The following is a 23,079-nucleotide window of genomic DNA, read 5'->3' on the forward strand; positions in this document are numbered from 1 at the left end:
CACAGACCAGGCAATATCCCCCAGACCAACACAGACCCGGCAATACATCCCAGACCGAAACAGACCCGGCAATATCCCCCAGACAGACACAGACCCGGCGATATTCCCCAGACCGACACAGACCCGGCGATATTCCCCAGGCTGACACAGACCCGGCGATATTCCCCAGACCAGGCGATATTCCCCAGACCGACACAGGCCCGGCAATATCCCCCAGACAGACACAGACCCGGCAATATACCCCAGACCGACACAGGACTGGCAATATCCCCCAGACAGACACAGACCCTGCGATATTCCCCAGACCGACACAGACCCGGCGATATTCCCCAGACCGGGCGATATTCCCCAGACCGACACAGGCCCGGCAATATCACCCAGACAGACACAGACCCAGCAATATCCCCCAGACCGACACAGACCCGGCAATATCCCCCAGACCGACACAGACCCAGCAATATCCCCCAGAGCGACACAGACCCGGCAATATACCCCAGACCGACACAGACCCTGGCAATAGCCCCCAGACCGATACAGACCCGGCAATATCCCCCAGAGCGACACAGACCCGGCAATATCCCCCAGACCGACATAGACCCGGCAATATCCCCGAGAGCGACACAGACCCGGCAATATCCCCCAGACCGACACAGACCCGGCAATATCCCCCAGACCGACACAGACCCGGCAATATCCCCCAGAGCGACACAGACCCGCCGATATTCCCCAGACCGACCCAGACCCGGCAATATCCCCCAGACCGACACAGACTAGGCAATATACCCCAGACAGACACAGACCCGGCGATATTCCCCAGAGCGACAGACCCGGCGATATTCCCCAGACCGACACAGACCCGGCGATATTCCTCAGACCGACACAGACCCGGCAATATACCCCAGAGCGACACAGACCCGGCGATATTCCCCAGACCGACACAGACCCGGCAATATCCCCCAGACCGACACAGACCCGGCAATATCCCCCAGACCAACACAGACCCGGCGATATTCCCCAGGCTGACACAGACCCGGCAATATCCCCCAGACCGACACAGACGCGGCAATATTCCTCAGACCGACACAGACCCGGCGATATTCCCAAGACCGACACAGACCCGGCGATATTCCCCAGACTGACCCAGACCCGGCAATATTCCCCAGACCGACACAGACCCGGCAATATTCCTCAGACCGACACAGACCCGGCGATATTCCTCAGACCGACACAGACCCGGCGATATTCCCCAGACCGACACAGACCCGGCGATATTCCCCAGACCCGGCGATATTCCCCAGACCGACCCAGACCCGGCAATATCCCCCAGACCGACACAGACCCGGCAATATATCCCAGACCGAAACAGACCCGCCAATATATCCCAGACCGACACAGACCCGGCAATATCCCCCAGACCGACACAGACCCGGCAATATATCCCAGACCGACACAGACCCGGCAATATTCCTCAGACCGACACAGACCCGGCGATATTCCCCAAACCGGCACAGACCCGGCAATATTCCCCAGACCGACACAGACCCGGCAATATCCCCCAAACCGACACAGACCCGGCGATATTCCCCAGACCGACACAGACCCGGCAATATCCCCCAGACCGACACAGACCTGGCAATATCCCCCAGAGCGACACAGACCCAGCGATATTCCCCAGACCGACACAGACCCGGCAATATCCCCCAGACTGACACAGACCCGGCAATATACCCCAGACCGACACAGACCCGGCGATATTCCCCAGACCATTACTAAAGTACCGAACCCCACTGTGGGGCTCTTGGTGCAAACGACAAAATGGTCTGTCTGTGTTGCAATTGGCTATGTTTTCACAGGGTTAATTGAATAATATAAAAATGTATGCTCTCACTGCACACGATAGACAATGAGAAAATATATGATCTACAATATATGTTAAAACTATAATATTCGTTACATCCACAATATTTGTTAAACCACCCTATCAAATAATCAAAAGCAGGGACTGTAATTGTAGCTAAATTCAGCCTAGTAATAGTAGTGCAAATGAAACTGCAGCTCCAATAAAATTACTTACATGTGATGACACATAGGTTATACAGTCATCTAACTTGGCCAGCGTTGGTATAAATCCTTCACTGTTCACAGATAACGTGGGTGAATTCAGTTTCTAGGATGAGAGCAAAGTATGTCAGAATGTCATTTCTACTCCAGTTGCAAGTACATTAAGGTTTGAATAGAAGGACATAGGACTAACTTCTAACTAGAACACTCCTACTAAAAGGATTAAGTGGTCAATTCCCATTGCCTCTAATATGTAGCAAATGTGCACTGAGCCATACATTTGTACTTTGACAAATCCCCAGTTTTGAACATTTTGTTTACACAGGCACTGATTGATGCACAAAATGTGTTGGAACTAAGTGAAACTTACAACAATTCTAAATCTCATCTCGCAGGGTGCGAATGATGCATCAATTGAAAATTGCAAAACAGAGATCAGTGGATTTTGTTAGGTTACAGAAAAGGTGTGAAAGAGAGTTAAGGTGCAGATCAGCCATGATCTAATATAATGCTACAAAAGGCTCAAGGGACTGAATCGCTTACTCATGTTCGTATGTTTCCAAGTGTGTGCTATGTTTAGGACTTCTATTATTGATGGCAGATCTGCAGTTGTATTACTGGCAATGAATCAGAGAACATGCTGCTTGGCCATCCCCATGACCACGGCAATAGTTTTGGTTCTGTCTGCCCAATGCTCTGTCCCATTGCATATCACCTGCATTGAAACGAAGAGTTTATAAAATCAAAAGTTATTTCTGGATGCTTGGGAGAGCTTTTAATTTGTTTTGGGGGATGTAGGTTGATACTGGTAAAGCAGTACTCATCACCTATGCTGAGTTGCCCCTACTAAAAGTCAACCACATGGGGTGGAACAGGGGCCATATGTAGAGCAGATGAGCTTGGTGGAGCCGAGGGAGAAAAGCAAGAAAGAGACGATTCCTCTCTCTGGAATGTGAACTAATCAGTTTACAACAATCCAGCAGCTCTCAATTGTCATTCTTATTTTCGTTCTAGTCCACAGAAAGAGGATTGGCTGATTCATGGTGAAATTTCATCTCACGACCCCTGGGTGGCTGGTCCAGCATTATAATAACTAAGTTACTGCGGCCTTGTGTCATAAAATTAGTTAAAAGGTTCAGCACTGCATGAAGATTTAGACACTTGGAGTTTCAAGGAGGAAAAAGAGTTGGCAATTCTAGCGCTCACCCTGGAAAGTGTCAATCAGTAATGGATCTCTGTGCATCAAATAGATCTGACAATTGGAAACCAGCAGGCACTAAGATTTTGAGCATCAGGTAATGTTTTCACAAGTTTAACTTCAAGGTGGATTTGACAGTACAGAGCACTCTTCACAAATGAAACTTAAAACATTATGCATCAGCGACACATACCGTGTTTATGTTTTCTAATTCATTGAAATATGAAAGCTTCTGCTGAATACTCTCAGCGAGGTCAACCAACTCGGACTGTTGAGAGAAAAAATATATATATTAGAGCAGAATTTAAACTACCCATGGATAGTTCATTATTTTCAGCGACAAAACTCTTCTTTCCATTTAGAAAAAGTGTCGACCACCGGAAGCCCAATCGTCACCTCCAAAGCTACATCATAGATTATCGTAGAATTTACAGTGCAGAAGGAGGCCATTCAGTCCATCGAGTCTGCACCGGCTCTTGGAAAGAGCACCCTATCCAAGGTCCAACACCTCCACCCTATCCCCATAACCCAGTAACCCACCCAACACTAAGGGCAATTTTGGTCACTAAGGGCAATTTATCATGGCCAATCCACCTAACCTGAACATCTTTGGACTGTGGGAGGAAACCAGAGCACCCGGAGGAAACCCACGCACACACGGAGGATGTGCAGACTCGGCACAGACAGTGACCCAAGCCGGAATCGAACCTGAGACCCTGGAGCTGTGAAGCAATTGTGCTATCCACAATGATACCGTGCTGCTACATCAAACTTTGTAGACCACATTAATTGCATACATTGGAGTTTCAGAATTACAAGCAAGATTTAAAGGAGCATTCCCATTAGCATGCACATATCTCAAGTTGTCAATACTAACAGATCCTCGGTGTTGAGTCAAGAATTACCCACCCATGAGATAAAGCACTAAAGAGAAGTCTCTACAAATCTATAACCTCACAAACCTGAAACAAGATAAGCTAATAAGCAAGTGCTAATAGGACCATCCTGCCACCGGTAGGATGGCCACTGTAGAATTTCTGTGTTTTAGTCAAACGTATAAACATAACCTTATCCCTGGGAAAATAGTCGCAACTTCTTTCCATAAAGGTTCTGCATTGACTCAATCCTCTAAGTGAAGGGATGCAGGACATCTTTTTCCTTTGTTCACTAATATTAGAGGAAGAAGTCAGCAGGAATACAAAGCATTTTCCCCTCTTTATCTACAATGTCCGGTTAGCTAATGTTAACAAAGAGGCATACAGCCTCATGCTACATTACAACTGAGCCCTGAAAAAAAACAAGTTACAAATACAGGGGATGGTGGCAGAAAGCAAACAAGAACACGCCGATAAGCCAAAGAATTTAGCAAAAGGTATTCGCTTTTCTCTCATGCTGTTACTTCGCCACATCTTAAGTACAAGTCCTCTCTCTTTCTTCCATTCCATCAAAAATATCAATTGTTTCTAAACTCGATTGTCTAACTTCGGAGCACCTGACATTACAATAAAACACCCCAGTAACATGTTACAAATATGCATCCCATACACGCAAAAAAAACATTGAATTACTTCACACAACAAACTCTTTAATAACTATGCCCCAACATAGATTCCCTACCTGTTCCCGCAGGAGTTGCTCACAAGCCTCATGTAGTGTGCCTGTCTTGGTGGATACAAAAAGGTATTGCTTCTGTAAAGACTCCAAGTGTAGTAAGGCTGTATTGACATCATTCAGTATTGCATCGCACTGCTCCTGAAAGCCATACAAATAATCCCTCATTTCTCTAAAACAAAGAGCAAAAAAACAGGTTACACTCTAACCTACATAATCTGCAGTGTGACTAAAGTATTTGAGGCAGCAATACCCAACCAATAATACAGGAAAGTGAACCTGTGAAATACAGAACCTACCCACAAGAGAAGGGTCAGTTTGATGCAGGGCGCCCACAGACAACACATCTTCTGCACTTTAGTTCTTTCTACTTAGCGCACACTTTCATTTCTCGGCCAAATATGGACAAGCTTTGAGCTCTAGATGAAGGACATCAGTGCTGGAGAACAGATATTTCCCCAGAAAGCAGTTTCATATGAGGCCTGATATATTCCCTCTATTATTCCAATAACATGCCTTATCATAAGCAGGTTAACCCCTAATTCATCAATGCGATATTTCCATTCCCACACCAACTCCCCTTGTGCCCATTCTCAGACACTCAATTAGTAGCAGATCGCGACTTCTGGTGGTGGCCAAGAAGGATTAGGTCGCACATTAGGGGCAGCACGGTAGCATGGTGGTTAGCATAAATGCTTCACAGCTCCAGGGTCCCAGGTTCGATTCCCGGCTGGGTCACTGTCTGTGCGGAGTCTGCATGTCCTCCCCGTGTGTGCGTGGGTTTCCTCCGGGTGCTCCGGTTTCCTCCCACAGTCCAAAGATGTGCGGGTTAGGTGGATTGGCCATGCTAAATTGCCCGTAGTGTCCTAAAAAGTAAGGTTAAGGGGAAGCGTTGTTGGGTCACGGGTATGGGGTGGATACGTGGGTTTGAGTGGGGTGATCATGGCTCGGCACAACATCGAGGGCCGAAGGGCCTGTTCTGTGCTGTACTGTTCTATGTTCTATTTGGTAGCTCCGGCTCGGGATGAACCTTTGGACCTTTTCCCTGATTTTTTTCTCGGATTACACTTTAAAAATCGATAGTGGACACGACCGTGAGGAGGAGTCCCACACCAGTGCATGGATAGGCGGACCAGGAGTGCTCACAAAGGAAGAAATAGGCGAACAGAGAAGGCCTGGATTGATGCTGCAGCAGGAAAAAGCATGGCGGACGAGCGGAATTCTGGCTCGATTACCCAGCGGTCGACGGGGCAGTTGATGAAGTTTATCCAAGAGGGCTTCGCCAAGCAGAAACACGAATGCTTGGACCCGATTAGGGAACGATTGTCGGCTGGAACAGAGATTGGATGCTCAAGATCGGGCGATCCAGAGAGTGGAGAAGGAACTGAGCGAGCATGAGTAACATCAAACAGCAGTGGAGGTGGAGATGAGGATGGGGATGCCGAGAGACCAACAGAAAGGGCTCCAGGAGAAGGTGGAGAATAGGTCCCGCCGGCAAAATTTGAGGATCGTTGGTCTACCAGAGGGTCCGAAGGAGCGGACACAAGGGCATATATAGCGGGTATGCTCGAGAAGCTAATGGGGGATGGGACATTCATCCAACCCCTGGAGGTGGACAGGGCGCACAGAACTCTAGCGAAGAAGCCGCATGTATGTGACCCCCCCCCCCCCCCCCCTCCGAGGGCGATGGTGGTGAGATTGCACAGGTACCTGGATAAGGAGCGTATACTACGGTGGGCCAAGCAGACATGGAGCTGTAAGTGGGAAAATAGCATCCTGCGCATTTACCAAGACCTGAGCGCGGACATAGCCAGGCGAAGAGCGGGATTCAACCAAGTAAAGTCCATCCTTTTCAAGAAGAAGGTGAAGTTTGGACTACTGTTTCCGGCCCATCTTTGGGTCACCTATGGGGAGCAACACTTCTATTTTGAGTCGCCTGAGGAAGCGATGGATTTTGCCAGAAGGAAAGGGCTGGCAGGAGGCTGAGGTGAACTTTGCTGCAGTGTTAACGTTAATTTTTTTTTGTTTTTGCACTATATTTGTAAAGCCTTCTGTATTGATCCTGGAGCCGCCGCACATTTTGGTAAGTTAAAGTTTGCATTTGTACTGGTGGGGGATAGAGGTGTGAGTTTTCGATGTAGGGTGTCTCATTTTTTTTTGTTTCTTTCGGTTAATTGGACTGGGAATGCTTTCTCTTGCATATGTGTGTCCGTGCTGGGGGGGAAACGACAATAGGTGGGAAAATGTTTGGCGCCATGGGCGGGGGCTACCAAGCTAGCTGGGCGGGCTGGCTCACAGAAGTACAGTGGGGGGGTGAGCAGATATTATGCTTGTTGAAGGGGGCTGTTTTTACTGTGCTGTTACTGGGTGGGGAGTTGCTCTGCTGACTGTTGCTGGGGGACAAAAGGGAGGGACTGTTGTTGGGGGACAAAACGGAGGTCGAGGACGGAGGCTGCCTGGGGGCGGGCCGACGGTTGTGCGGGACGCGAACTGGAGACTGGCCTGAGAAAGGTGATGGCTGATCGGCAGGGGTGGGGGAGGGGGGTTGAGGAGCCCCCTGACCAGGCTGATCACGTGGAACGTTAGAGGGCTGAATGGGCCGGTTAAGAGGGCACGATTGTTCAAACACTTGAGGGACTGAAGGCGGACATGGCAATGTTACAGGAGGCTCATCTTAGGGTAATCGATCAGACTAGACTAAGGAAGGGATGGGTCAGGCAGGTATTTCATTCGGGGCTGGACTCTAAGACTAGAGGGGTCCCGATCCTGATTAATAAGCAAGTGTCATTCGAGGCGGGAAGAATAGTTGCGGATGTGGGAGGTCGGTACATCATGGTTAGTGGGAAGCTGGAAAGGCTGCAGGTGTACCCGTGAATGTGTACGCGCCAAACTGGGATAATTGGGGGGGGGAGGGACTTCAACACCGTCATTCACCCAAGGCTAGACCGGTCAAACTCAAGGACAGGCAGGGTGCCAGCAATGGCAAGGGAGCTAAAGGGGTTTATGGAGCAGATGGGGGGAGTGGACCCATGGAGGTTTGGGTGGCCAAGAGTGAAGGAGTTCTCTTTCTACTCACATGTACATAAAGTGTCGGATCAACTTTTCATCTTGAACAGGGCTTTACTGACGGGGTAGTGGACACCGAGTACTCAGCGATCACGGTCTCGGACCCTGCCCCACACTGGGTGGACTTAATGGTGAGCAAGGAGTGTGGCCAGTGCCCTCATTGGAGATTGGATGTCGGACTGTTAGCGGGTGAGGAGGTGTGCGGGCGGGTGAGGAAATGCATCCAGAACTATCTGGAAGTTAATGACACGGGGGACGTCTCGGTAGCAATGGGCTGGGAGGCGTTGAAGGCAGTGGTCAGAGGGGAGCTGATTTTGATACGGGCCCACAGGGAGAAGGTGGATAGAACAGAGACGGATCGACTGATAAGGGGAATACTTCAGGTCGACGGGAGCTTGCAGAGACCTCAGATGCAGGGCTTTAAAGGGAACACCGGAGGCTACAGGCGGCGTTTGGTTTGCTAACTACAGGGAAGGCAGTGGAGCAGCTGAGGAAGGCGAGGGGCCGATATAGGAGTATGGAGAAAAGGCTAGTAGAATGCTTGCGCAGCAGCTCAGAAAGAGGGAGGCAGCCAGGGAGATTGGGGAAGTGAAGGACAGAGACCGGAATTTGGTAGGGGATTCAGCAGGGGTTAACAGGGCGTTCAATGAGTTTTATAGCAGGCTATATGAGTCGGAATCCCCAGCCGGGCCGGAAGGGATGAGGAAATTCTTAGGGGGGGCGAGGATCCAGAAGGTGGAGGAAGGGCTGGTAGAAGGAATGGGGCCCTGATAGGGATTGAAGAAATAGCAGAAAGGCTGAAGGCCATGCAGTCGGGTAAAGCCCCGGGGCCGGACGGATACCCAGTGGAGTTCTATAAAACGTTCTCTGGGATGCTGGGGTCGCTGTTGAGGAGGGCATTTAATGCGACAATGTCACAGGCCACGATCTCATTGATCCTGAAGCGGGATAAGGACCCGGAGATATGCGGGTCCTACAAGCCAATCTCCTTACTAAATGTTGACGCCAAACTGTTGGGCAAAATCTTGTCCTCAAGGATACAAGACTGCATTCCGGATGTGATTGGGGAGGACCAGGCGGGATTTGTTAAGGGCAGGCAGTTGGCGGCCAACGTTAGAAGACTGTTGAATGTGATCATGATGCCCCAGAGGGTAGGGGAATTGAGGTAGCGGTCGCAATGGACGCAGAGAAGGTCTTTGACCGGGTGGAATGGGCCTATCTGTAGGAGGTACTGGGACGGTTTGGATTTGGGCGGGGCTTCATTGACTGGGTTATGCTGCTGTATCAGGCACCTGTGGCGAGTGTACGGACAAACAGGTTGACATTGGGCTATTTTAAGCTGCACCGGGGGATGAGGCAGGGATGCCCTCTCTCCCCACTACTGTTTGCGCTGGCCATACAGCCGCTGGCAATTGCGCTGAGAGCCTCAAGAGACTGGATGGAGCTGATTCGGGGAGGGGTGGAACACAGAGTTTCATTATACGCAGATGATCTGCTCCTATATGTTTCTGACCCACTAGAGGGGATGGGAGAAATTATGAGAATTCCGGGGGAAATTGGGCAGTTTTTGGGTTATAAATTGAATTTGAGGAAAAGTGAGGTGTTCGCGATCCAAGCAAGGGGGCAGGAGAGGCGACAGGGGTAGTTGCCATTTAGGGTGGTAGGGGGAAATTTTTGGTATCTAGGCATCTAGGTGGCACGGGAATGCGAACGGCTACATAAGCTAAGTGAAGGAAGACTTCCGAAGGTGGGACATGCTGGCTGGGAGGGTACAGATGGTGAAAATGACGGTCCTCCCGAGATTCCGGTTTGTTTTTCAGTGCCTCCCCATCTTTATTCCACGGGCCTTTTTTAAACGGGTAAACAAGGTGATCTCTGGCTTTGTATGGGCAGGCCAGACCCCGCGAATAAAAAAGGTGATGCTGGAGCGTAGCTTGAGCCGGGGGGGGGGGGGGGGATTTAATTGGGTATTCTAAATTTAAAAAAGATTGCTCACTTTTAAGCTCCTGACACAATCTGCAATTAAATACCATAATTTAATACTCCAGCCAAAAAAACTTTTACTGCTTTCTAACTTCTGTAATGTATAGTGAGGTCTATTCCCTATAATTCAAAGTCACTTAATTCAGGCTGACAAAGCAATGTTACTTTTACACTAGTTCCTATTTTGCTGTTATACTGCTGTTTAACTCAAGTTATTGAATAACTTCATCATTTAAGCCCATAAAGCCCACTCAGAGTTGCAATTTACACAACATAGTCAGAACACAGTGCGGAGTCCCAGTATGCTGCACCAGTGAGTTCCTAATCTCTCAATGGCCGCAGTGAACTACTACTGAGCATGGTGGGAAAGATCCTAAGGAAATATGAAGGGAATTGCTTCTTCATGAAAAGACAAAGAGGAATCGCCATGATCAGTGCTTATACACAGCGAGTACACGGCCCAATGCGGCAATGGTTAGGAAGAGGAAATATATACCTGTATTTCAATCCTTCGTCTTGATCCATCTGGGTCTGTATCTTGGAGAACCAGGAATAGAACTGTGGGAAAGAGGAAAAACAAGTTTGCTTATTCAGCTACTCGAGTGATTAGGTATGTCTTCCACAAATGATCTCGTTGGAAATCTAAGTCAATAATGTCTTCAGAGAGCTAACAGACAATGGGTCCAATCGCCTTCTTCTGTTCTATAAGCTTCTATGACACTGTAAACTGGGGTTAACAGGAAGGAAAGTGTCACATGGACTGATGTTTAATCTTGAATTCAGTGCCAACCAGCGCATGTAGCACAAAGGGCTTGCTGGCTTCTTTCTATCAACACGGTAGCACAAGTGGTTAGCACTGTGTCTTCATAGCGCCAGGGTCCCAGGTTCGATTCCCCGCTGGGTCACTGTCTGTGCGGAGTCTGCACGTTCTCCCCGTGTCTACGTGGGTTTCCTCCGGGTGCTCCGGTTTCCTCCCACAGTCCAAAGACGTGCAGGTATGGTGGACTGGCCATGATAAATTACCCTTAGTGTTCAAAACGGTTACGGGGATAGGGTGGAAATGAGGGCTTGAGTGGGTCGGTGCAGACTCGATGGCCCGAATGGCCTCCTTCTGCACTGTATGTTCTATGTTCTCTCCCGATGTGGCTAGCGAACCGTACGCAATTGCTTCACCTCCCATTCCCACATCATTAACTCTGGAGTTCCCAAAGATCTATCCTTGGCCCCCTCCACCTTTCATCTACATGCTGTCCACCGTTGACATCATCCAAAATCACCTCAAGTTCCACGAGTATGGTGTTGACACCCAGCTCTCCCTCACTATCACCTCTCCTGACGCCTGTACTAACGATAATTTGCCGAGGCAAGCAGAAATTTCCTCCAATTAAATACGGAGATAACTAGAGCCCTAATATTTGTTCACTACCACAATCTCTTCTCTAGCCACTGAGACCATCCCTATTCCCAGCCATTTCAAGTTTTAAAAAAAGTGTTATAGGCAATGGATAGTCTACCTTCTCAAGCTCTCTTGGACATTTCTAAGTGTGGTTCCTACATTGCTGGTACAGGTCAGTACCATCACCACACAAGACAGTAGGCATCCAACTCCACATGCCATAGCTACTAAATGGGCTCGGACATATGTCAATTGGCCTCAGCATATGGAGCAAAACTGTTTCTGCTACTTTTTTGTGCCAGAGGTTGTGCTATTGTGCAAGAAACTTTTCAAATAATGCTTCATCAAATCAATTTACTGATTTAAATAAATGAGGATAGATCTAGATTCTCTGTAAGGGTTACTTCAACGCTCCTGGTAACCCATTTATTTAAAATAGAAAATCTAGGCCAGAGAATTCCAGAAATGTAACCAACGGTATTTTCACAGGAACACATATGAAAGAGAATCAGTGGGTATCTATAAAACTGAGTATGGAGCTATTTGACATTGAACACCTTCCACTATGCTGGAAACAATCCTTTTAAAATTATGCTCCCTTGTTTAATGCACCTATTTTAGAACTTCCCTTCCATTCTGTTAAAACAAAAGGCAATTATTCAAAGTTAATTCTTTCATCTCCTGACAATAATTGTGTCAGTCCTACTCGTAGTTGCCGGAAAGTACCTGCTGAGCTGTTTCGATTTTCTCATTTTCCATGTCCAAAGCAGTGAAGCCTTTGAGAAGGATATCCTCAGTAGATTCAGGAATTGCAGCAGTAAGAGGAACAGTGATGGTTCGCGATGCCAGGCTGCAAAGGTCCTCAATTGGCAGCTGTTGGAAATACAACAGTATTACCGACAGTTTAATTATGCACATAGTAACCTAGGGGTTCAGTGGTTGAATAGTCTGGTAGCGGATGGTGGGGGAGGGGAGGGTTGGTTAGCTCAAGAGCTCAGTTGGCTTGTAATGCAGAGAGATGTCAATAGCACAAGTTCAATTCCTGCACCAGCTGAGGATACCATGAAAGCCCCGCCTTCTCAACCTTGCCCCTTGCCTGAGGTGTGGTGATCCTCAGATTAAGTCACCACCAGTCAGCTCTCTCTCAAAAAAAGGGTGAGCAGCCTCTGCTTCTCAGGGACTATCGCAACTTTCATGGTAGTGGACTAGCAACCCAGAAGTTGAGAGTTCAAATCACACCATGGCAAGAGTTTGAAAGAATCTGGATATTTATTGGACAGCCCCCAGAAAAAGCCAATAAAACCACAGGATTATTGTACCCACCCAACTAATGTCCTTCAGAGAAAAGTTCCACACTACCTAGTTGCCTTTTAATAGCTCACGGTAATCAAAAGTGGCCAATGAATGCTGCCTGTTCAACGTCTTCTACACAACTAAAAACGAAGGACTGCTGCAATGATCATGAATACATTAGCAATTGCACATTTAGTATTAACAACTTATACAAATTCTGGTAATAGTTATTCACTTTGAACTAGAAATTGAATCATTGTTATCAGCAGTACAGCCAACAGTTGAGCAAGTGATTTGATGTAGACCACTCGGAAAGCGGTATTTTCACCATGGAACTATCACCAACTGTCACAGTGTATTGAAAGTTGTACCATTAGTTTTAGACCATTTAAAATTAAATCACTCCCATTCCCTTATCCAGAAAAGGGGCAATGTCTTGACCCACTCATAGGGCAGAATTCTCCCATTTTGAGACAAGGTATGGTGGCGGGTATCACCACCGCCAGCCAGAATGGTAGGATCCTGCACTGGAACCTTCATTAATTAAGCACATGCGAGTTCCCCACCGAATCTCCTAGTGGGCCAGCAGCTGATTTGTCAGTTTGACGCCAACTTGATTTCCTGCTGGCATGACCAGATTGGAAGGCCTGATGGGACACTGGCGGGCAGCTATTTTAGCATTCATGAGATGCAATGGAATGCAAATGGCATATGCACCACCTGCCAGTGGGATGATTGAGGTGCCGTTAACCCGCCCATTGGGACCGTCATTTTACACCGGCAAGTTTCCGACTTCTCTTTTTCCCAATTAAGCATGGTCAATCTACCCTACACAGCTTTGTGTTGTGGGGGTGAGACTCATGCAGACATGGGGAGACTGTGCAAACTCCATACGACAATGACCTGGGGCTGGGATCAAACCTGGGTCCTCGGTGCCGGGTGGCCTTGGGTTTTCAACTTCTCCACTCCCCCCTAGATTCCCCATGCCCGACTGCCATCAAACCCAGAGAATTCCACCCATAGAATATGACCAGGGTAGTTGCTTAGTCCTCTCCTCTCATGTGTTGTCTGTGTATCATTTGCTTGGGGAAGACACAAGTAGTCCAATGCTTTCCTGATCAGCTTCCCACCTTTAACAAACTTCAGTTCATCCAGTATTGGCTGCCTGTACTGCACCAAGTCCCATTCACCCTTGTACTTGCCAACCAACATTGGCTCCTACTCTGGCAATGCCTCCACTTCAAAGTCTTCCCCCAAATGTTCAAAGCTCTCCAAAGCCTTGCATCTTTCTTTTTTTGCAATCTCCGCCATCGCCACAACTTTCTGGGATTTCCATGCTCCTCCAATTTTCGTCTTTTATGCATCCTGGATTTTTGCCACCGCTTGTAGAATCAGGAGAATTTTACAATACAGGAGGTCATCGTGTCTGCACCGGCTCCCGAAAGAGCTTCCTAGCCAGTCCCATTCTCCGCCCTATCTCCGAAGCCCTCTAAATTAATCACTTTCAAATACATACCCAGCTGTCTTTTGAAACGTCCAATGGAATCCATCTCCACCACTCCCCCAGGCAGGGCATTCCAAACCCCAACAACTGAGTAAAGATGTTTCTCCTCCTCTCACTCATGTTCTCTTGCTAACCATTTGAATTTGAAAGTCAGTGACTAATAACTGACTTACCAATTAGTGGAAACAGAATATCCTTCTTTACTCTGTCAAAATTGTTCATAATTTTGAACACTTCAATAAGGTCACCTCTTCATCTTCTCTGCTCGAAGGAAAACAAGCCCAATTTCTCAAATCTTTCCTTGCATCTAAAATTCCTCATTCCTGGTATCATTCTAGTAAATTTCCTGTGCACTCTCTCTAGAGCTTTAACATCCTTCCTTAAATAAGGTGCCCAGAACTGAACACAATATTCAAATGTGGTCTGACCAATGATTTGTAGAGGTGTAGCATCACTTCCTTGCTTCTGTACTCTATGCCTCTCTTTATAAACCCAAGGATGCTGTAAGCCTTCTTAACAACTGTTTCAACTTGTCTGGCCACCTTCAGAGAATTATGCGCTTGAACCCCGAGGGCCCTCTGCTCCTGTACCCCCCTCAAAGTTGTACCACTGAGCCTGTATTGTCTCCCCATATTTCTCCCAAAATGCATTCCTCACATTTCGCTGCACTGAAGTTCATCTGCCAGGTGCCTGCCATTTGGCCAACTTGTCAATGTCCCTCTCAAGTTGCTCAGCGTCATCTTCACAATACACTATTCTCCCTGGTTTAGTATCATCTGCAAATTTAGAGATGTTGCCCTCAGCACCCATCTCCAAATCGTTTATATAAATCAAAAAAAGCAAGAGTCCCAACATTAGGCATTGGGGAATACCACTTTCAACTCGTCTCCAGTCTGAGAAATGACCATGTAGACCTACCCTCTGTTTCCCATCTCTTAGCCAACTTTAATCCATGCTGCCAATCCCAAAGATTTCTAATTTGCTAACCAACCTGCCATGTGGCACTGTATCAAATGCTTTCCGAGTCCAAATATACAACATCCACAACACCACCCTCATCTACTGCCTGTGTCACCTTGTCAAAGAACTCAATTAAATTGGTCTGACATGGATCATGGCTGATTTGAAAGTAGCCTCCAATCAGCACTCTGCCTAGCCCCGATAATCTATCACGCCCTTGCTTACCAAAAGTCTATCTACCTCTGCCTTAAAAATATTCAAAGACTCTGCTTCCACCACCTTTTCAGGAAGAACAGGGGCTGGATTCTCCGCACCCCGACGCCAAAATTGTGGCTGGTGCGAGGATGGAGATTCCATTTCGCGGCACGGAATCGGGAAGAGAGCCGGTACTCCGATTCTGCAGGCCCCAAAAAACGACGTACTCTCTCAGTACGCCGCAACGCCCAGCACCTACCGGGGGCCTTTGATGGAGGCCCGCTCCACCATTCTCCGCTCCCAACCGGCAGAAGTCCCGACAGCGTAGATCTAATGCAGTCTAGCCGGTCAGGAAACTAGCATGGCGACCGCGGGCTCAGTCCGCGGCCGCCCTAGTCGGGGACGGGCCGATCGGGGGGGGGGGGCCTTACATACGGCCGGGAAACGTTTGTGCAGGCGGTCAGGGTCGGGCGTGAGGCCGATCATAGAACATACAGTGCAGAAGGAGGCCATTCGGCCCATCGAGTCTGCACCGACCCACTTAACCCAATTAAGCCCTCACTTCCACCCTATCCCCGTAACCCAATAACCCCACCCAACCTTTTTGGACACTAAGGGCAATTTATCATGGCCCATCCACCTAACCAGCACATCTTTGGACTGTGGGAGCAAACAGGAGCACCCGGAGGAAACCCACACAGACACGGGGAGAACATGCAGACTCCGCGCAGACAGTGATCCAGCGGAGAATCGAACCTGGGACCCTGGCGCTGTGAAGCCACAATGCTATCCACTTGTGCTATCATGCTCCCCAGGATCGGGGGTTTATTTTCAGGATCCATCTTCGCGGTCAGAATCCGCCATGGAGCACAGCACAGCTGCTGGCGGCTGCCGTCGTGCGCATGCACGGCCTCTGACCTAAAAGTGCAGGGGCCCATATCTGCAGTAAAAGCTGCTAGATTTACGCCAGGTCCCTGCTAGCCCTCTGCCAGGCGAGGAATATGTGGTCCTTTTACGCCAGTTTTCCTGGCGTGGAAGTTCACAGTTCTGACGTCAGCGTGGGACATAGTCCCAATAACGGAAAAATTCAGCCCCAGGTCTCCCATGCTCACAGATTTGCTGAGAAGGAATCTCAGCATCTGACCTTATTGGGTGATACATAAGGGTTACAGGAAGACGTGGACAATTGGCCATAGATCACAGAATCCCTACAGTGCAGGAGGCCATTCAGCCCTTCGGGTCTGCACCGATCCTCCGAAAATGCATCCTACCTAGGCCCACTCCTCCACTCTATCCCTGTAACCCCATACATTGATCATGGCCAACCCACCTAATCTGCACATCGTTGGACACGAAGGGGCGATTCAGCATGACCAATTCACCTAACCTGCACATCTGCAATGGGTGATTGATCTCCTCAATTATCATTAAGAACTTGCACTTATGTTACATCCCAAGGTGCTTCACTGTAAACTAACACCGAGCCATAGGAAGTAACATTAGGACAGGTGGCTAAACGTTTGGTTGAAGAAGTAGGTGTTAAGAATGGTCTTAAAGAAGGAGAGTGTGGAACAACTAGTTGGCTACAACTAGATAAGGGGCAGTGGAACCTAGCAAGCTCAGCCTCACTCCTCCTGATGCTCCATCAAGTGCCTTGGGTCTTGTTAATACATTAAAAGCACAAGATAAATAAAAGTTGTTAGTTGCCCTGTTTGAATTGCATGTGCTGGTAGAGGCCATCTTTGTTTTAAACGCACTAGCACCTTATGATGGATCAATCCCTAGTCAGAATACCAAGAACTATTAATATCAGTAACTTGATAAATAAACCAGACATGGGATTGGATTGGATTTGTTTATTGTCACGTGTACTGAGGTACAGTGAAAAGTATTTTTCTGCAAGCAGCTCAACAGATCATTCAGTACATGGGAAGAAAAGGGAATAAAAGAAAATACATAATAGGGCAACACAAGATGTACAATGTAACTACATAAGCACTGGCATCGGATGAAGCATACAGGATGTAGTGTTAATGAGGTCAGTCAATATGAGGGTCATTTAGGAGTCTGGGAATGAGGACTTAAACATTATCCATCAGGTCTGAGGCTCCATGATACATACCTGTATAGCTGATGAGAAAACCTTGGTTGCCCCTGCCTTATGAAATTAAAAAATGAAAATGAAAATCACTTGTCACGAGCAGGCTTTAATGAAGTTACTGTGAAAAGCCCCTAGTCGCCACATTCCGGCGCCTGTCCGGGGAGGCTGGTACAGGAATCGAACCGTGCTGCTGGCCTGCGGTAAAAGCCAGCGATTTAGCCCAGTGAGCTAAACCAGCCCCTTATGGACAGTATAGAGACTTTATCCTGCCAATAAGGATTTGGATAATACACAAAAACATCCCATGGAACTTCACTGTGTCAACTGAGATTATTAGGAGGGTGAATAATAGTCTTTATTCTTTTTAGGTGAAATGAATTTTAAATATAGTTTTACTGACGGTAGAGAAGTTTATGGGGGGGGGGGGAGACTACAGAGCCTTGGGCGAGGTGACTGGGCTCGACAATTAGCTTGCCTAAGTTCTTACCGCTAATTATAAAACATTGAAAATCTGAATGCCCATTTGATTTGAGATTAAGTAACTCTTATCTTAAATGACTGGGTCAATGAGTTTTTGATAAAATGGGCTGGACCAGCATTAACTGCTAACCTCAGGAAACTGCCCACAAAGATCTGGCGATCTCTGTGGAGCAGGCTTTCACTTCCCACGTCAGCTTGTTTCTGGCACCAAGTCAAGGGAACTTCAGGTGTGCAGCATCACTGATGTCAGCATGCAGGGTAAGCAGCCAATCACAATGAAGTATTCTAATAGACAGCAAACCCAGGAAGTAAAAATGGCTGAATCCCTTCACTTTCAATTTTGCATCTTAAGTGATGGCAAAATAAATTGGGACATATATATGAGATTACAGTGGTAGATAAAATATCAAACAAACTTCAGAATAAAAATAAAAGATATGCAGAATTTATCATAATAGAGAAATTTGACATTCAACAAATATAAAATTATTCTTGCAAAGTCAATGAGGGTGGTTAGCAGTAATGATGAATTAATTATGCCTTTAAAAACCAATCGGCAACGCACTGGAGAGTGAAGAGATTTACAAGAATGGTTCCAGGGCGGAGAAACATCAGTTATGAGGATAGATTGGAGAGGTTGGGACTGTTTTCCTTGGAGAAGAAAGGAGGAAATTTGATAGGGATGTTCAAAATCATGAAAGGACGAGACATAGTAGATAGGGAGATGCCATTTGTAAAAGGATCAAGAACAAGAGGGCACAGCTTGAAAATTATTTGTAAAAGAAGCAAATGTGATGTGAGAAAAATCTTTTTCACATGAATAATTGGGGTCTGGAATGCGCTGCCTGGAAACATGTTAGAGGCAGGTTCAATCGAGGCACTGAAAAAGCATCAGACAGGATTTACGCTCCCAATTTGGATACACAGGGACTGGGAGAGGAGTGAACTTATATCAACCAAGTTAATTGCAATCACTCTGGGGGAATGAACTGACCACAAGTACCTTAAGGCCTGTTCTGTGCTGTATTGTTCTTTAACTCCAAATACTTTCTCCTGACGCAACCCAAATTTGCATGGAAGCTCATGACTGTATTGCCGACTGTTTCTCCACAGTTCAAGTTGAGCTAGTGCAACATACTCTCTTCCACCTTCTTCCATCAGGAAAAAGACACAGAAGTTTCAGGTCACGTACCAACCGGTTCAAGAACAGCTTCTTCCCTGCTGCCATCAGACTTTTGAATGGACTTGCCTCGTATTAAGTCGATCTTTTCTCTACACCCTAGCTATGACTGTAACATTATATTCTGCAGTCTCTCCTTCCTTCCCTATGTACGGTATGCATTGTTTGTACAGCATGCAAGAAATAATACTTTTCACTGTATACTAATACATGTGATAATAATGAATCAAATCAAAAATATAAATTTTGCTTGCCTTTCTGCTCTTCCAGAAATACAGAACCTGCACTTTTGCAACACATTTCACAATCTTAGCATACCCCTCAGCACTTTCGAGCTATTGCAGTACTTTTAAAGTGAAGTTTTAATGTCAATACGTAGTAGCCAATTTTCACTACAGTAAGGACCCACAAACAGCAATGTGATGGTGGCCAGATAACTTGTTTTAGTGTTAGTTGAGGGAGAAATAGTGACCTGGACACTGGGGGAGAGAATCCCTAGTTCTTTTGTGAAATAGTACCAGGAGATCTTTGACCTCCATCAGAGAGGGAAAACGGTGCTTCAGTTTAAATGGCAGCACTTCCCCAGTGTTCCCTCAGAACGGCACTGGCAATTCTGGCCTGGATCATGTGCTCATTCCCTAGATTGGGACTTGAGCCCAGCTTCTCCTCAATCAGACACTGGTTCACTGGATCCTGGTGACAGCTCTGCATGTATAGAACGACGCGAGTTGGCAGGATACGGAAGTGACGCACAATCCAAGTGAATTTGTCGAACAACAAATCTGTAAATTAGTTCTGCACTGGATTCTTGTAGAAAGCTAGTCCAATTGAAGGCCCTCCTTCTCAACCTTTTCCCTCGCCTGAGGTGTGGTGATCCCCTCAAAGGGGAAAGCAATCTATGGTCATCTGGGACTATGGCGACTTTACCTTTACCGCACTCTAATCCTCCATAACACAGAATCGAAACTGACACTCCAGTACAGCAACGAGGGAGTGCGGCAGTGAAGTGCCAGTTTTCAAATGAGACACGAAACTCCGGCTACCCTTTCAAAATAACACATGGAAACTTTGCAAAGAGTAGGGAATTCTCAGTGACCTGGTCAATATGTGTCTCAGTTACATCACCGAAACAAAATTAGCTGGTCATTTATTGCAGAGCTGGCTGTGAGACCCAGCCGTGAGTAAGTTAACTATCATGTTTCTTACATTGCAATCATGACGACAGTTCAGAAGAACTTCATTGGCTGTGAGTGATCTCGGGTATCATGAGATTGTGAAAGGCACCGTATTAATGCATTTATTTTATCATTTATATGCAACATGTACTAAATGCAATCCCATCCATCATACAAACCCTTTACGATCCCCTAATCCACCAGAAAAATAAAAAGTTTATTTTGTAGCAGTTCTGTTCGAATCTAATAGGTGTGCAGTAGCAGACAAAATGTAAAAGCTTGTATCGTCACTTTAAAAAAAAAACTCCCACCAGTTTACATTTCCTGTTTTCTACCCTTCCACTTCGAAATAATGTCTCCCTGTCTTTTGTGCACTCACTAATACCTTACCCAAGCTCACAGTGCTGGCAAACCTATCAAGTGGTGGCAGAGTTTTCGTTCACCAGAGGGATTAATAATAATAATTTAATTTTTATTATTGTCACAAGCAGGCTTACATTAACACTACAAATATCTGTGAAAATCCCCTAGTCGCCACACTCTGGCATCTGTTCGGGTACACAGAAGGAGAATTCAGAATGTCCAATTCACCTGACAGCACGCCTTTCGGGACTTGTGGGAAGAAGCCGGAGCACCCAGATGAAACCCACGCAGACACAAGGAGAACGTGCAGACTCTGCACAAACAGTGACCCAAGCTGGGAATCGAACATAGTACCCTGGAGCTGTGAGGCAACAGTGCTAACCACTGTGCTATCGTTTCTTTGACAGACTTAAAGTGGGAGTCATAGAATCTCCACAGTGCAGAAGGAGGCCATTTGGCCCATTGGGTCTGCATAAACATTCGAAAGTCAGGAGGTTGCGGAGGGACCAGGGATGGGGCAGGGGGTTGCGGACGGGATGGGGATAGGGCAGGGGGTTGCGTTGGGGATGGGGCAGGGTGTTGCGGGCGGGATGGGGTTGGGGCAGGGGTTTGCGGACGGGACGGGGTTGGGGCAGGGTGTTGCGGGTGGGGATGGGGCAGGGGGTTGCGGGCGGGACGGGGTTGGGGCAGTGGGTTGCGGGCGGGACGTGGATGGGGCAGGTGGTTGCGGACGGGGATGGGGCAGGGGGTTGCGGACTGGGATGGGGCAGCGGACGGGGATGGGGCAGCGGACGGGGATGGGGCAGCGGACGGGGATGGGGCAGCGGATGGGGATGGGGCAGCGGATGGGGATGGGGCAGCGGATGGGGATGGGGCAGCGGATGGGGATGGGGTTGGGGCAGGGGGCAGTGGACGGGGATGGGGCAGGGGTTGCGCACGCGGATGGGGCAGGGGGTTGCGGGCGGGACAGGGTTGGGGCAGGGGGCAGCGGATGGGGATGGGGCAGGGGGTTGCGGACGGGGATGGGGCAAGGGGTTGCAGACGGGACGGGGTTGGGGCAGGGGGCAGCGGACGGGGATGGGGCAGGGGGTTGCAGACGGGACGGGGATGGGGCAGGGGGTTGCGGGCGGGACGGGGTTGGGGCAGTGGGTTGCGGGCGGGACGTGGATGGGGCAGGGGGTTGCGGACTGGGATGGGGCAGCGGACGGGGATGGGGCAGCGGACGGGGATGGGGCAGGGGGTTGCGGACGGGGATGGGGTTGGGGCAGGGGGCAGCGGACGGGGATGGGGCAGGACGGGAATGGGGCAGGGGGTTGCGGACGGGGATGGGGCAGGGGGTTGCAGACGGGACGGGGTTGGGGCAGGGGGCAGCGGACGGGGATGGGGCAGGGGGTTGCGGACGGGGGTGGGACGGGACGGGGATGGGGCGGGACGGGGTTGGGGCAGGGGGTTGCGGGCGGGGATGGGGCAGGGGGTTGCGGGCGGGACGGGGATGGGGAAGGGGGTTGCGGGCGGGGATGGGGCAGGGGGCTGCGGGTGGGACGGGGATGGGGCAAGGGGTTGCTGGCGGGGTTGGGCAGGGGGTTGCGGACGGGGATGGGGCAGCGGACGGGGATGGGTCAGGGGATTGCGGGCGGGACGGGGTTGGGGCAGGGGGCAGGGGGCAGCGGACGGGGATGGGGCAGGGGGTTGCGGGCGGGACGGGGTTGGGGCAGGGGGCAGCGGACGGGGATGGGGCAGGGGGTTGCGCACGGGTATGGGGCAGGGGTTGCGCACGGGTATGGGGCAGGGGGTTGCGGGCGGGACGGGGTTGGGGCAGGGGGCAGCGGACGGGGATGGGGCAGGGGATTGCGGACGGGACGGGGATGCGGACGGGACGGGGATGGGGCAGGGGGTTGCGGGAGGGACGGGGTTGGGGCAGGGGTTGTGGGCGCGGATGGGGCAGGGGGTTGCGGGCGGGACGAGGTTGGGGCAGGGGGTTGCGGACGGGACGGGGATGGGGCAGGGGGTTGCGGACGGGACGGGGATGGGGCAGGGGGTTGCGGACGGGGATGGGGCAGGGGGTTGCGGACGGGACGGGGATGGGGCAGGGGGTTGCGGACGGGACGGGGATGGGGCAGGGGGTTGCGGACAGGACGGGGATGGGGCAGGGGGTTGCGGGCGGGGCGGGGATGGGGCAGGGGGCTGCGGGCGGGACGGGGTTGGGGCAGCGGGTTACGGGCGGGACAGGGATGGGGCGGGGGTTGCGGACGGAGATGGGGCAAGGGGTTGCGGACGGGACGGGGATGGGGCAAGGGGTTGCTGATGGGGTTGGGGCAGGGGGTTGCAGACGGGACGGGGTTGGGGCAGGGGGTTGCTGATGGGATGGGGTTGGGGCAGGGGGTTGCGGACGGGACGGGGTTGGGGCAAGGGGTTGCTGATGGGATGGGGTCGGGGCAGGGGGTTGAGGACGGGACGGGAATGGGTCAAGGGGTTGCTGATGGGACGGGGTTGGGGCAAGGGGTTTGCGGACG

General features: G+C 49.5%; 1 protein-coding gene across 1 annotated transcript in view; it reads right to left on the bottom strand.

The window, feature by feature from the left end:
- The window catches only part of cog3 (component of oligomeric golgi complex 3), a 104,460-nt gene that overhangs the window by 66,577 nt on the left and 14,804 nt on the right, over positions 1–23,079 (bottom strand). The window contains exons 2-6 of the mRNA XM_038802687.1: positions 12,042–12,188; positions 10,416–10,477; positions 4,877–5,042; positions 3,453–3,527; positions 2,075–2,167 (exon numbers count right to left, since the gene is read on the bottom strand). Of these exons, the coding sequence (XP_038658615.1) occupies positions 2,075–2,167; positions 3,453–3,527; positions 4,877–5,042; positions 10,416–10,477; positions 12,042–12,188 (543 nt within the window). The remainder of the gene's footprint in view (positions 1–2,074; positions 2,168–3,452; positions 3,528–4,876; positions 5,043–10,415; positions 10,478–12,041; positions 12,189–23,079) is intronic.

The sequence above is a fragment of the Scyliorhinus canicula genome, chromosome 7 (genome assembly GCF_902713615.1).
Source record: "Scyliorhinus canicula chromosome 7, sScyCan1.1, whole genome shotgun sequence".
Taxonomy (NCBI): domain Eukaryota; kingdom Metazoa; phylum Chordata; class Chondrichthyes; order Carcharhiniformes; family Scyliorhinidae; genus Scyliorhinus; species Scyliorhinus canicula.